Source organism: Pelophylax lessonae (assembly GCF_965119305.1).
Source record: "Pelophylax lessonae genome assembly, chromosome: 12".
Taxonomy (NCBI): Eukaryota; Metazoa; Chordata; class Amphibia; order Anura; family Ranidae; genus Pelophylax; species Pelophylax lessonae.
Window position 1 is genome coordinate 100,642,126 of NC_138779.1, and position 14,551 is coordinate 100,656,676.

The 14,551-nt window shown below is 36.9% G+C and overlaps 1 protein-coding gene across 1 annotated transcript; it reads left to right on the plus strand.

Moving 5' to 3' along the window:
• The first annotated feature begins 399 nt into the window (after positions 1 to 399).
• Positions 400 to 8,028, plus strand: FGF21 (fibroblast growth factor 21). The gene is made up of 3 exons (XM_082274290.1): positions 400 to 862; positions 5,554 to 5,657; positions 7,117 to 8,028. The coding sequence occupies exons 1-3, from the start codon at positions 616 to 618 to the stop codon at positions 7,411 to 7,413; spliced, it is 648 nt and encodes a 215-aa protein (XP_082130416.1). The 5' UTR covers positions 400 to 615; the 3' UTR covers positions 7,414 to 8,028.
• The last annotated feature ends 6,523 nt before the right edge of the window (positions 8,029 to 14,551 follow it).

Here is a 14,551-nt window from a genome sequence, read left to right on the forward strand (position 1 = left end):
AAAAAATTAATATTTTCAGCTATGCAGCAGAGAAAGTGTTAATGGGAGGCATGCCTATCCCTCCTCCTCCTCTCCTTCTCCCCAAACACACACAAAGCAGTTTATATCATCACTCTCTTGTTGCATCATTTTGTAACCCCAGACCTGGTAATCTCTGGTCGGAAACATGAAAAAATGTTTACAGTATTGTCCTTCCCCCAGCTAGGAAGTAAGTAAATATCTGCTTAAAAAGAATATGTTCACATGCCTAATGACTCAGATCTAGGATGGTGGGGGGGGGGTCAAAAAAAGTTATTACTCAGAAAAAAAAATCAGTGGTGTTAAGGGTTAAAGACCAAAGAGTATAAATTCGTCTCCTCTTCTTCATTTTGTCATTAGAAACATAAGTCTGAACTAAGAACCAGGTAGCTTTAGAGCACAGGATCTTCTACCACTAGATAGGTGACTTCTTTTAACCAGAACTTTTATTTATTTTTTTAAATAAAGAAATATTTTTCTATACCTGGAATAATACATTTCTCAATTTTTACTATTTATCGAAAAAAAAACATTTTCTTTTATCCGGGAAACATTACTTCACAGCAAAACTTTTTATTGCAATTTCACCGCAGGAAGATGCTAAGAAGACAGCCTAATATTTTTACCCAGAGGTCTGCAGGAGTAAGACTGTGCTTGTTGGTCCTGGCACTATGTAGTTTTAGTAGGGTGCTAGCCAGTCCTATTAGAGATAATAATCCCCTTTTGGGGTACTCAGACCAGGTACGACTAAGACATCTCTATACAGATAATGAGCACACTCACCAACATCTTCAGATCACTTCAGAGGGCGAAGTCAGCGGAACAAAAGAAAAAAATGTATACAGTAAGTATACTCAAATCCAATTATTATTATTAATATTATTATTTAAAATAATCTATACTATCTGACCTTTACTCTGTCTTTTCCAATAAAAACTGAAATCTGTGTAGCTATCCTGGGTTACTGCACATCATTAATCAGTGTGCCACCCTATCAATAGAAGATGCTTACACACATTTCAGTCCAGTATTTCAATAATCAGATCTTAGAATAATTTTCTAATATAAGAAATAACTATATATGAGGGACATTTTTCTCAAATATTTAGTGAATTATTATCAGTCATCCAAAAAAATCAGGTGACCGGACAGGATGAAAATGTACATTTTCTATAAATTTGAAACTTGTGTGGTAACCCTAAACTTTTTTTCTTCAATTTTTTAATGCCATGAAAGAGGAAATTGAATGAAAAAAAAAAATATTGTACTTTGGATAGTAATTACCATTGCAATGTGGGTTGTATTAAAAAAAATCAGAAAATACACACAGGTAAGCTAAAAGAAATGGGAAAATCTTAAAGTGGAACTCCAGCTAAACCTTCTGCTGTTTTGGATAGGGTGGGTAATGGTTAGACCCTTCATAAGGTGTTTGCTGCAAATTTTTCCACAGTTCCTGTTCTGGATACTATGACTTTCACCTTGGGTTGATACAGAACTGGTTCACCTCTGCACCTTCCAAGGTCCACTTGCTACAGCCATTATGATTGGATTTCTCCATGTTTGATTTTATTTTATTACAGAAAATACAGCCTAAGGAATGAGACTCCACTGGGATGGAGGGGTAGATGCAAACACCAGTAGGAACTCTTGCTGCTAGAGCACGCAATGGGGGAGATTTAGGGCTCTTTCACACGGCCGTTCCGCTTGTCCGCAAATCATCCTATTTTTTTGCGGATGATTTGCGGACATAATGTAAGTCAATGGCACTGCGGATGTCAGCGGAATACCATCCGCTGACATCCGATTTTCTTCCCTTCAGTTCTGTTCCGTTTTTTGGAACGGAATAGAACCCTATTTTTTCATCCGTTCAAAAAACGGAAAGGAAGGAAAATCGGATGTCAGCGGTGTCATCCGCTGACATCCGCAATGCCATAGACATACATTATGTCCGCATATCATCCGCAAACAGATGGGATGATATGCGGACACACGGAGCGGATGACACAAATGTCATCCGCTCGGTGAAAAAAAAAAAAGTCCCGCAGCGGACAAAAGCAGCGGAGCGGCCGTCTGAAAGAGCCCTTTCTAAAAAATGGTACACACAGAATTTGGTGCAGCTGTGCATAGTACTCAATCAGCTTCCAAGTTTTATTGTCAAAGTTTATTTGAACAAGTTGTTAGAACAAACAAGTTAGAAGCTGATTGGTTACTATTTAAAGCTGCACCAAATTTTGTGTGCACCAGTTTTAGTAAATCTCCGCCAAGGAGTTGCTGGGTGATTTAATTCACAAATATCCACTTACAAATGCAATTTCAAATTGGGGTGGACTGAAGCTTTAAACATTTTAAAGTGATTGTTAAGTTAAAAAAAAAAAAAACAACTTAAGTATTGGTCTGTATTCAGATTTCTTTTATTCATGATGACAGTGCATTCATGGTATTAACATTTTTCTGTGAATTAAGCTCTCAGTTGTAGTCCTTGTCAGTGCCAAAAAAAAACCTGTAATACATTAACAAAGTTTAAAAAAAGAACACAAAACAGATTATCAGCAGACCTGCTCCACTCCCAGCCTGGTGATTACCCCAAGCATGATGGCTTATGTATTCTAGCCTTTTGTAGCAGATCATATATAATTACCTACAAATATACACATGTTTGCACCACACCATAGCTTTAAACTAGCAGATACTTTTAACTAGCTGTTATAATTAAAATATTTATTTCCTTATGAAAGGCTTAAGCGAAACATTATTGCTTGTTCAATATAGATATGTTTAATGAGCACTATGGAATATAGATTGGCTTTTTATAAGTGTCATTGGATAATGTATTTCTATTCCATAATAACCATAGCCATATAAAAATAGATTGTACTAGCAACCAATGAAACCTCAGTTTAGCAATACCAGATCAATAAGAGCATTCTGATTTGTTACTTCCTATTGGTTAAAGTGTATCTATAGCCCAACTTTTTTTCATTTTGGGAAAAAATGAACCAATCAAATTTTTTTTTCAGTTTGCATGCCAAACTTTAGATACAACGGGGTTGATTTACTAAAGCAGGAGAGTGCAAACTCTGGTGCAGCTCTGCATAGGAACCAAACAGCTTAAAATTTTTTCTTCGAGGCCTAATTGAAAAAGGTGAAGTTAGAAGTTGATTGGCTACCATGCACAGCTGTAGTTGACTTTGCACTCTCCAATTTTAGTAAATCAACCCCAACAGGACGTGAGAAGAAATCTTTCACAGGTGAGGGAAAATTCCCACTGTAACCTTTGACCCAATTGGATGATTTCTCTTCAACTTTGACAATCAAACAAAATTCATGACCCAACGTGGTCTTTATAGAAAATGTTTCCTCAACGAACAAATCTTTGGACAGATGTTACAAAAGCACAAAATGGGAATCAACTGTGAGCAGAAAATGCATCTTGAAGTACCATATACTCCATACTTTCATAATTTTTGTGCTTCTTAGCCATGGAATTTCTTTGCTTGTAGTAGTTAGGTCGGCACAAATTGAAGCAGAATTCTATATAAATTGCAAAAAACAAAAATGGCTCTGAGAATTATTAGTGAACCATAGTCTTACAGATTAAAAAGTCCACCATGAATGGATAATCAGTAACTGTTTTCTGCTACTATTTAAAGCACAGTTGATTAAAAAAAAAAAGTCTCCCTAAGGCCTTTTTAACACAGGCTTTCCGATCAGGACCACCTGTCAGTTTTTCAGGCAGACCTGGTCGGATGCTCCATGCATCCCTATTGAGCAGCGGATGTCAGCGGTGACATCTTGGCTAACACCCGCTGCTATCCGATCCAATCCTGTCTGTGAAATCCAGATGGATGGAAACCCTATTTTCCATCCTTCTGGAGGATCAGATCGGATAGGATCGGATGAAAATGGTCAGGCGGTCCATTTTCATTGGATCTCCCATAGAGGAGAGCAGGGATCTGACAGGTCTGTCTCTGCAAAGTAAGCTCGATCCCCGCTGAACAAAACAAGTCCGCCGGGTGGAAAGCCCGTGTGAAAGGACCCTAAACAAACATACAAGTCACAATAAACTGTAAAATTGGCCACACCAAGAAGATCAATTAAACTCTGCTTTGCAGAGTTGTACGGGTCACTGCAATTTGCACATGACCTACTAACTTGGTAATTTCCTTTTCATCTATAATTTGCAGTTAATCTTTTAGCATATCCAAGATTCCTAAATTTGAATACAGAAAGACTTCATAAAAGTCTCATATAACTGATAAATAGTTGTATGAGTATTTCAAATGTGCTGATTACACTAAAAAGAAACCAGCTCATGGGGATTAGGAGAAAGAATAACTTTGAAGGTCACTGCTTATCTACATGAGTGTACCTTATACACAACAATTGCATTTCTGACAGCACTTACCCACATTATCAACAGTTCTACAGCATTGCATCATGAGACATTACATAATGCTTTACAGGTGCTAATAAAAGAGCATTTATATGAAAACTCTAATGCAAAGCTAAGATGTATAGTATGATTTCTGAAGAGTACTTATAACTCCAAAATTCAATATATTTATTTCCTTGATATAAAAATGCTCATTGGTGAACTTATTTAATTTTTAATAAGTGTTCACTCATTTAAAGACCATTTAAAGACAGTTTATCACCTAGAAAAAAGTACTTGACTGTGCAATGGTTCATTAATCTTATGATGTAACATATTTTAGCAGAGTTTGTGAGCGTAACTGTTAGAGGAAAATGAATAGGGTAGGAATATGGGAGCTGCCATTTCCAACTTGGTTTTTAAAGATGCCTTTTCTGGAACTGTCATCCCAATCCTAATGGTTTGTTGATCAAAAACAAGTATGCAGCCAGTGAAATTAGGACTCTGGACTTGCATGTTTGTCCTCACTCAAAGACCCACTAAGGACTTAAGCAATATTAAACATGACAGCCCAAGAGCTTGCAACTTTTAAAACCAGGTTGGCAATAATGGCTCCCATAGTCATAGCGTAACAAGTTTCTTTAATGTATCAATGTAATATTAAGGTCACTGTGGGCAGTTCAAAATAATTATTTTCAGCATAGGGAGCAATGTTAAAGTGTAAACATAATGCTATCATACTTTTTCTCTTCATTTTGTTTGAGGAATAGTTGAAATGCATGGATGTTTGTCCCCCCGTTGGGGAGGGATGTCACCAGAACAGGTGTCCTCATTGGAAGTATCCCATCTCCTCCTGTTTTGGTGATAGCCATTAAATTAGATGTTGGATTTGCCATTTCTTTGTTTTCTAATAATAGTCCTCAAAAAAAATAATGAGGGTGAATTATTCTAAAAAGACATGGACCGCAAAAAAAAAAAAAAAAAAAAAAAACAACCTGACTGGAATTTTAATTACTTTCTAAGTTTTTCAGAAGTAAAAAAAATGTGTTGGCTTGAGAAACTTTAAGAGCTTCTGACTCTGCAGCTTACAATTATACAGTTATCGTTTTTAATGCTGGTGGAAAAGACTGCATAATAATAAAAACAATATTGATATCTTTCAGGCATACTGGAAATCAAGGCAGTAAAGCCAAGCATCTTGGTGATTCGGGGAATGAAAAGCACTCGCTACCTTTGCATGGACTCCAGGCACCACTTATATGGATCTGTAAGTGTCTAATAATATATACTGTACATTTAGAGTTGGCATGTTTTTGATCAATACGATATCTATATATCAGACATGAAAACATAGTTATACAGCTTCAACTGAGTGACAAAATGTCTTGGCAGAGCCTGCAAAAGATTTCAAATTGAAATATTGACATTGGAACCTGGCATCAATTATCTAGTTTGGTCTGCTCTTCTCTGCTCTGCTTTGCTCAGCATTGTACCTTCTGTGACATTTTGCAAAGTTCATTACTAAAGATTATTAATTTATTTCTGAAAATTGATGAATAGTGAAAATGAGCAGAATTGTTAAATTCAGCCTTTCACACATTCAGTGTTGATCCAGAAAAGAGCAGAGATTCTTTCCTGACCACCAAGAAGAATGATTGTATTTAATTCACCAGCATTGCTGTATTATTCTTTAGTAATGGAAACTTTAAACCTATAATTTTAGAGATTTTCTCCAAGCCATTTGTAAACTGCACTGTAATATAGTAAATAGGACAGAGAAAAAGAGTAAAGTTCATTAAGATAACTCCATTCTAACTGGCCACACACACCAATTGTTAGCCACTCTAAAACACTTTTAAAAGTATTCAATCACAAAAACATGTAGATCTCCAAAAAGGCAGCACATGATACAATAGCAGATAATCTTTTAGACGCAAGAAGGGTCTACCCTGCTGATACATTTGACCAATCCTGACCTTAGTCATAGCTTACGATTGGCCATACAACTAAGGCAGAACTGGTCGAAATTGCATATCAGCAGTAAGACCCTTCTTTAAACTGGATATGCGTCAACAAAGATTATATGCATCTGGATCATGTGCTGGCTTTTTGGAGATTTCATCTGAGTTTGATGTACTTTGGGAAGGGTGCTGCCATGTACTCTCTGCTGCTGTCAGTATTGATTAGTGCACAACCAGATGAGCTAATCACTTGCTCTCTCACAAAATCAACAATATATATCTTTGCAACATACCACCAAGAGTTTATAGATATGTAGGATACCATACCATTAAGCCTTGAAAATAATGAGGTCATTAAACTTGTTTTTTTTTTACTTATCAGCGGTATTAAACCCATTAGGATAAAGGAGAGTCTCTGTTATCAACAGTGATCTTTGAAACCGGCAACCCTTAGAGTGTTTGGCCCATGACGTTGTGGGATGTTACTGTAAATCTTAAGCTGTATAGTATGTGTAATAATAATGACACTGCATAGGATGTGCATTTAACACCTTAGTGCTTGTATGTGTTCATGTGACTTCTAATAATGAAGACTTATCTTATTGATATGTTTTTCTAACCTTGATTACAATAAAGTTAATTGAATACCCACTGTGAACTATTTAAGGAATGTGTGTACTTTTATTGAAGTATTAAATACAATAAATTCCAAAAATCAAGTTATAAGTATTCATATACCATTTCCCTCATTTCCTGTTTCCATAGACAATTTATAACGAAGATGAATGCAACTTCCGAGAAGTGCCGTTAGCAGACGGATATAATTTCTATTTCTCTGATAAATATCTTGTTCAGCTTACTCTTTCACCTCCCAGAGGAGGCCACCCTTCAGGAGGACAGTTGGCAAGATTTATGCCACTTAAAAACACAATACCCTTGGAGGACCTCCATGCTGTAGACCATTCCTACGAACGCCAACCAGGAAGCTACTTAGACGAAGATCCTTTTGGTATGATCGATCAATCAAACATCTTCAGCCCAAGTCTGGACTCAAAAAGATAGACATGTACTGTAAAGAGAGGTGTATTTGTTATAGACTGTTTATAGCTTTGGTTCATGGGCAAAGCAAATCTTCATGACTTAGCAGCTTTCTTAACTATTTTCGGGGAAATGGCGTAATTATTAAGGGCTTATATGTGAAGAAAGGACATCTACATTATACAACAGCATACTATGTATACATGCACATTAAGTAAGAGATTTAATAGATCACAACCTGCTATTTATAGGCAGTAGTAAAGAACTTAATTGTACAAAACAGGTCAAAACTTCAAAGGTCAAGGAAGACTCAGCATAGTAACTGGAAAACAAATGAAATGTCAAAGTACACAAAGACCTAATATATATGAAAAACGCTTTGGTTTGATTTTTAGCGCACTTGTTATACACTGGAGGCAGTCTCTGCAAATTCCACCTAACCTGTTGAAAGTTACATTATTTTATGTGTCTACTCAGTACTGGACCAATCATAGCTAAATAATAATTGATTTTCATGGCTTAGCTGGTTTTTCTGCACCATGCCAATCATATTATTTTTCTTTTCTTAGACATAATCATCTATATGTGCATGCCCATGCTTATTATTTATATAGTGTTGTAGAGGTAATAGTGGTTAGTTCATATGGGCATGTTCAGTACTTTATATAATATAGGGTAGACATAATGGTTAGTTAGAGATCACACAAATGACAAATGTTATTAAAAAGTCTTTTTTTTTTTTGTGTACAGTTTGACTTGAAAGAGCTTGAATATGGTTATGCAGGTATCTGGTTAAACCAATCTGCATATCTAATATGCCAAAGTACAAAGGATTTTAATTTTTTAAAGGAATTCTGGAAGAATTACCATTAATCGCAATTTATTGAATGAACCCCCTTCCCCCCCACCCCCCTACAGGACATGAAGTGAAGGAAAACCCAAGATGGGGACACAGGCAGCAATAAAATCCTGGGATAGTTACACATTTGCTCCACTCTACTAAAAACCAAATTTAAAAAATGTTTTGGCTAAAGTTGGGCTTTAATGAAAGCTGGCCATGGATGGCTTGATGTTCGAGCCCTGCTGATATCGCCCGGCTCACAAAACTTAAAGAAATTAGTTGAGTTGGTTTAAAAAAAGCCAATCAGCTGTAGTCACTGTTTGGGTATTCTGACAGCATAGAAGTGGGATAATTCCTGGGCTGAACAGGAGCAACTTTAACGTGTATGACCAGCTTAGACTCCGAGCATGTTTTATAGCACTCCTAAAGATAATCATACACAAGGGATCAGATTTTTCAGATAACCTTATTATCTGACGAACATAATCTCCCAGTGCAGTTATTCACACACCCTACTCGGTGTAACTGTTGTATTGTTGGTTTTGTTGCAACAGCAATATCTTTCTTTATACAACCACCTAAGGAACTTAGAAGCAAAAAATAAATAAATAAATAAAATAAAGTTTTATAACTCTGTATGAGACAAAACTCCAACACGTTCACTGAAAAACTTATTTCATAAGCAAAACAACAATCTGAAAAGCACAGTGAACCTTATTCTCCTAAATTCTCTAAACTAATGAAAGGGTGCTATATTGAATAGACCTGTATGACTACCACTCCAGACCACAAAAAATGAGCTAAAACTGAATTGTAAATAGTTGTTTGTTATTTGGGTTAGCAGTGTAAGCTTGAACTGCAGAAGGGGAACACAGTGGGGTTGATTTACTAAAAGCAAATAGGCTGTTCACTTTGCAAGGGATTTTTTACTTTGCAAGGGGATTTTCCTTTAGGAAATGGGGTGAAGCTTTGCTGACTTCTACCATCCAATCATGTACAATTGAAAATTGTTTATTTATTTTTTTAATATTCTCTGCATGCAATGGGGTATTTTTAGCAAAGTGAACTTTCACCACAATTATAAAGCTAATGAGAAATTCCCTTTCAAAGTGAACAGCTTATTTGCCTTTAGTAAATGAACCCCAGTGTGTCACTACTAAAAAAGGTGAAAAGACTTTCAAAGATTTATTAATATGTATTTTATTTATTTATTTGTAATATTTATTTATTTGCATTTGCCACTGTCTGTTATTTTAAATGTGTATTTATTATTGTTGTACAGTTGCACTACTATTTATTTAAATAAAAATGTACAGTGATTTATCAAAAAAGCCTCTCTTGATTCAAAGGGTATCAAAAGGACAAGGGTAATTAAGTCAGTATCACTAACTTATATATGTTGGACAGCAAAGGGTTCTAGGTTCAACTTCCACCAGGGACACTCTTCCCCATGGAGGCTGTAAGTTCTTTGTTTGCTTGGGTATCCTTGGAATGCTTAATTTTAATTCCACAATGCTACATTCATTGGCTTCAAACCATAATTGTTCCTCAGTACAGCTGAGTGGATGATCATAAAAATGTGGTCAGAAAATAACAAGACTAAGATTGCGAATGGCCCCATGCTGGGACTTCGCTAGTCCCTGGTGTGACATTATTGAGGTCTGTTGAACTGCAAAATGGATGGGGAGAGTGAGTAAGTCATACTGAACAAAATTGCCAAGACTCCTTTAAAAATATATTTAAATCATATGTCTGTGCTAGATAGATAAAACATTTTATATGTCTCCTGACTTGAACATTCCAATTTAAAGCCCAATTTACCAAACACACCCATGCTACAATATCCAGCAGGTGAATAATTCTCCTAAGATACATATATGTATCCAATTTAAATCATAGTTAGGTCAACATCAAATCATAGTTTCATTGTCAGCAATATAATTTTGGTTGTTTGATAGTAAAACCTTGGCATATGGCAATATAGATATAGTTAGAAAAGTTGGCATTAAGGGTGTGTCTGCTGAGCATCATACTCCCTAACCCCTTTAGAACACCCCTCCTACTGGTTTTGTTAACTCTATAAAAATGCTCTCCAGGTACTTGAAAGGATGACTGCAATTTCTAGCTCAGTTGCTCTGATCTCCATCAAAACTATAAAGGAATGCTAAGAGTCATTTATGAGTACCAGTGACTCTGACACTGTTTTTGTAAACATTTTCTTTTCCTCAAAAATATATTTTAAATCATTAAGCTGAATCTCTGAATGCTTTAAATCAGAAAACAATGAACCCTTTTCTCTTTGAGAGCTACTGAATTCTAATACTTCCTGTCTGGAAGTGGCAACAAGTATTACAGACATTTTTTAACCACTTTACCACCGGACGATTTTACTGTCTTACGTCCAGGCCACTTTTTGCGATTCGGCGCTGTGCGAATTTAACTGACAATTGCGCGGTCATGCAACGCCGTACCCAAACGAAATTTACGTCCTTTTTTCCCCACAAACAGAGCTTTCTTTTGGTGGTATTTGATCACCTGTGCGACTTTTTGTGCTATAAACAAAAAAAGAGCGAAAATTTTGAAAAAATAACAATATTTTTCACATTTCTTTATATGAAATCCCCCCCCCAAAAAAAATTTAAAAATCTAATTTTTTTATCATTTTTGGCCAATTTGTTTTCTGCTACATATTTTTGGTAAAAAAAATCGCAATAAGCGTATTTTGATTGGTTTGCACAAAAGTTATTGCGTTTACTAACTAAGGGAAAGATTTCTGTCATTTTTGGTGTTTTTTTTTTTTTTTTTTTTACGAGTAATGGCGGCGATCTGCGATTTTTTTTTTTGCTGGACTGCGACATTGCGGCGGACAGATCGGACCCCTGACTGACATTTTTGACACTTTTGGGGGTACCAGTGACATTACTACAGTAATCAGTGCTATAAATATGCACTGTTACTGTAAAAATTACACTGGCAGGGAAGGGGTTAATTTTATTGGAGAGGTAGGGGTTAATGTATGCCTGGTGCTTACTGACGTGTGGGGGGAGGTGACTGAGTGACACAGGGACAGATCGCATGTTGAGCTATGCTGAACCCTGCAATCTGACCCTGCCTGTCACTTAGGAGATCCGCCCGCTTTGTTTACACTAGTGGGCGGATCTTCACACTCGATTCCCCGATGATCGGGGAAGAGCAGTAGGTCTACGTCACTGGACGATAATGAGCCACATTGCCGCAGTAGCAGCAATGTGAGCGGTCGTTATGTGGTTAAAGATCATGGTTGCTACAGCAGATGCTGTAAATGGTGTATGTTTCCATTACAATATATGGTGGCAACTACTGTTTGCACCTGTTAAGGTTTAACTTTGGAGTAAATCTGCTCCAGTAATGTCCACTTTCGGTCTGCTGGCACTTATTGTTCTGTGATCTGGAAAATCACTGTCACCCAAAGTGTCTAACTCATACTGCTAGTAGTGTTAATTCTACAGAATTTAATGATCTGTGATGAGAAACAGAGTGTGCGGGTAGCCAATATGGGAGGATGGGCTATGTGGAAGATAGGCTGTCAGAGAGAGAGGGAAAAACAGAATGTGTATAAGAAATTATTCATGTTAATATGAAATAATTGTGTTTACTGTTTTTATTATTTTTAGCATATGTTACAGAAGAATATAAGTGGAAGTATCATATTTGCATAAAGAATATATAAATCTTTAAATATAATTTACAGTCATATAAATATAAGGTAATACAATATATAATCATGCATAGTCACTATTTTTTCTTTCTTGGTATGCACCCTTATGTCACCATATAAATGGATATGTGAGTGTATATGTGGGATATAAATGGATATATGAGTGCATATGTGTTGATATAGTACAGTGCTAAAATACAATACGTGAAAACAAATAAAAAAACATCCATTTTTCATGCCAATTAAAATTGGTGAAAAAAAAGACAGTAAATCAATTAGTCCACCAATAAAATCCAACATGTAGAAATAAGGTGTTTATCCTTAGGGTTCAGTGATAAATTACATAGGGTGCAGAAAAACATTATGCTGGGAAAGAAACAGCAAATGAAGTGTTGTGCTCCCAACCCAGTGTGACAAACTGCTTACCAGACGTTATTATACACTGGATTACAGGTGGTCAAATCACACATTGGAGATTAAGGTCTCCCTCCGACCATACTGTGTCTATATGCTTCCAACAATGTTTAAAAAGTGAAAATAGCGCTCTCATAGTGTAGTAATGTATAAAAAGCTTTAATAACAAAAGTAAATATTGCACTCACAGAATGATGAAAATGAAAGGGTGCTGCAAACATTCAAACACTGCAAATGGCGCTCCTACAGGCTTCACTTTGGGCAAGTCCAGTCAACCAATCGGAACCGAATAGCGTTATGAAATTGCTGTCATAGGCCCCACCCACAGCGTGTATATGCAACAAAATTATCCTAGAAGACCCTTTAAGAGAAGATAGATTGGATAAGAAAGGAAGAAAAATTGAGAAAAACCCCAGAAAAAAAACCCTTGTTCCTTGGTACCTGTGCTCCTCAATTACCACTTCCAAGCATATTCCAATATTCAACCTAATGGCAGTCTGAGAGGTTGATTTACTGTGCACTTTGCAACTTCAATTGCATTTTCCCCAGAGAAGTAGAAAGGTGGTAAAGCTCTGCTGATTTGCTTTTTCAAATCAAGTGCAAACAAAAGTGCTGTTTTTTTTCTTCCTTGTACCTGATTGGGTATTTTTTACTACATGGGTTTCACTACATTCACTAAGCTCTGGGGAAAATTAGCACAACTGCACTTGCAAAGTGCACAGTCTATATTCCTTTAGTAAATCAACCCCTTTGTCTCTGTTGCGAATAATTAATCATTAGCCCTGCTAACCACATATCATTGCTATATCTAAATATGATTACTATGATGTGCTACTAATTTCATAGGAATAATGAATTCAACTCGACCAAATGTCACAAAGTTTATCCTATTTGTTCTGTGACGTAAGTACCCATCTTTCAGCTTTCATTATCATATTTACTTCAGTTTGAAAATAGTTGGACATCTTTCCTGTTCCCAAAATCTTGGAATTACACATTTGACTGCAATTAATAGGTGGGAAGCGACACTATATTTTTAGGGTTTAACCACTTTAGCCCCGCTCACATTGAGGCTACTGCGGCAAAGTGCCGCGATCCCGTCCAGCGACGTAGACCTACGTCGCTGGACTCCCCCCTTGTGGGCGGCGCTCGCGCGCCGCCGGAGGCTCGCTCCCGCTGTGTTCATTCACAGCGGGAGTCGGGCCAGGGGAGGAGCAGCGGCGATTGCCGCTGCTCTGCCCCGATCGTCGGGGATCGAGTCTGGAGATCCGCCCGCTGTGTGTAAACACAGCGGGCGGATCTCCATAGTGACAGGGACTGACAGATCGGAGTGTTCAGCATAGCTGGACATCCGATCTGTCCTTCTGTCACACAGTCACCTCCCCCCCCACACGTCAGTAAGCACCAGGCATACATTAACCCCTCCCTCTCCAATAAAATTAACCCCTTCCCTGCCAGTGTCATTTTTACAGTAACAGTGCATATATATAGCACTGATTACTGTAGAAATGTCACTGGTACCCCCAAAAGTGTCAAAAATGTCAGTCAAGGGTCCGATCTGTCCGCCGCAATGTCGCAGTCCCGCAAAAAAAATCGCAGATCACCGCCATTACGCGTTAAAAAAAAACACCAAAAATGACAGAAATCTTTCCCTTAGTTAGTAAACGCAATAACTTTTGCGCAAACCAATCAAAATACGCTTATTGCGATTTTTTTTACTATACATAGGTAGCATAAAACAAATTGGCCAAAAATGTAAAAAAAAATTGATTTTTACATTTTTTTGGGGGGGAATTTCATATAAAAAAATGTGAAAAATATTGTTATTTTTTCAAAATAAACGCTATTTTTTTGTTTATAGCGCAAAAAGTAAAAATCGCACAGGTGATCAAATACCACCAAAAGAAAGCTCTGTTTGTGGGAAAAAAAGGACGTAAATTTCGTTTGGGTACGGCGTCGCACGACCGCGCAATTGTCAGTTAAAGTCGCACAGCGCCGAATCGCAAAAAGTGGCCTGGACGGAAGACAGCAAAATCCTCCGGTGGTAAAGTGGTTAAAGTGCAAGTAAAAAAATTTTTTTGCCATGTGTTTGGAGAGATTTACCTTCACTTCCTGTCCCATAGCTAAAACAGGAAGTGAGAGCACATTTTTTACTGACATTTTGAAAAATGATTGTACTCCTATTCGAAATTAAAGCAAATGATATTTAA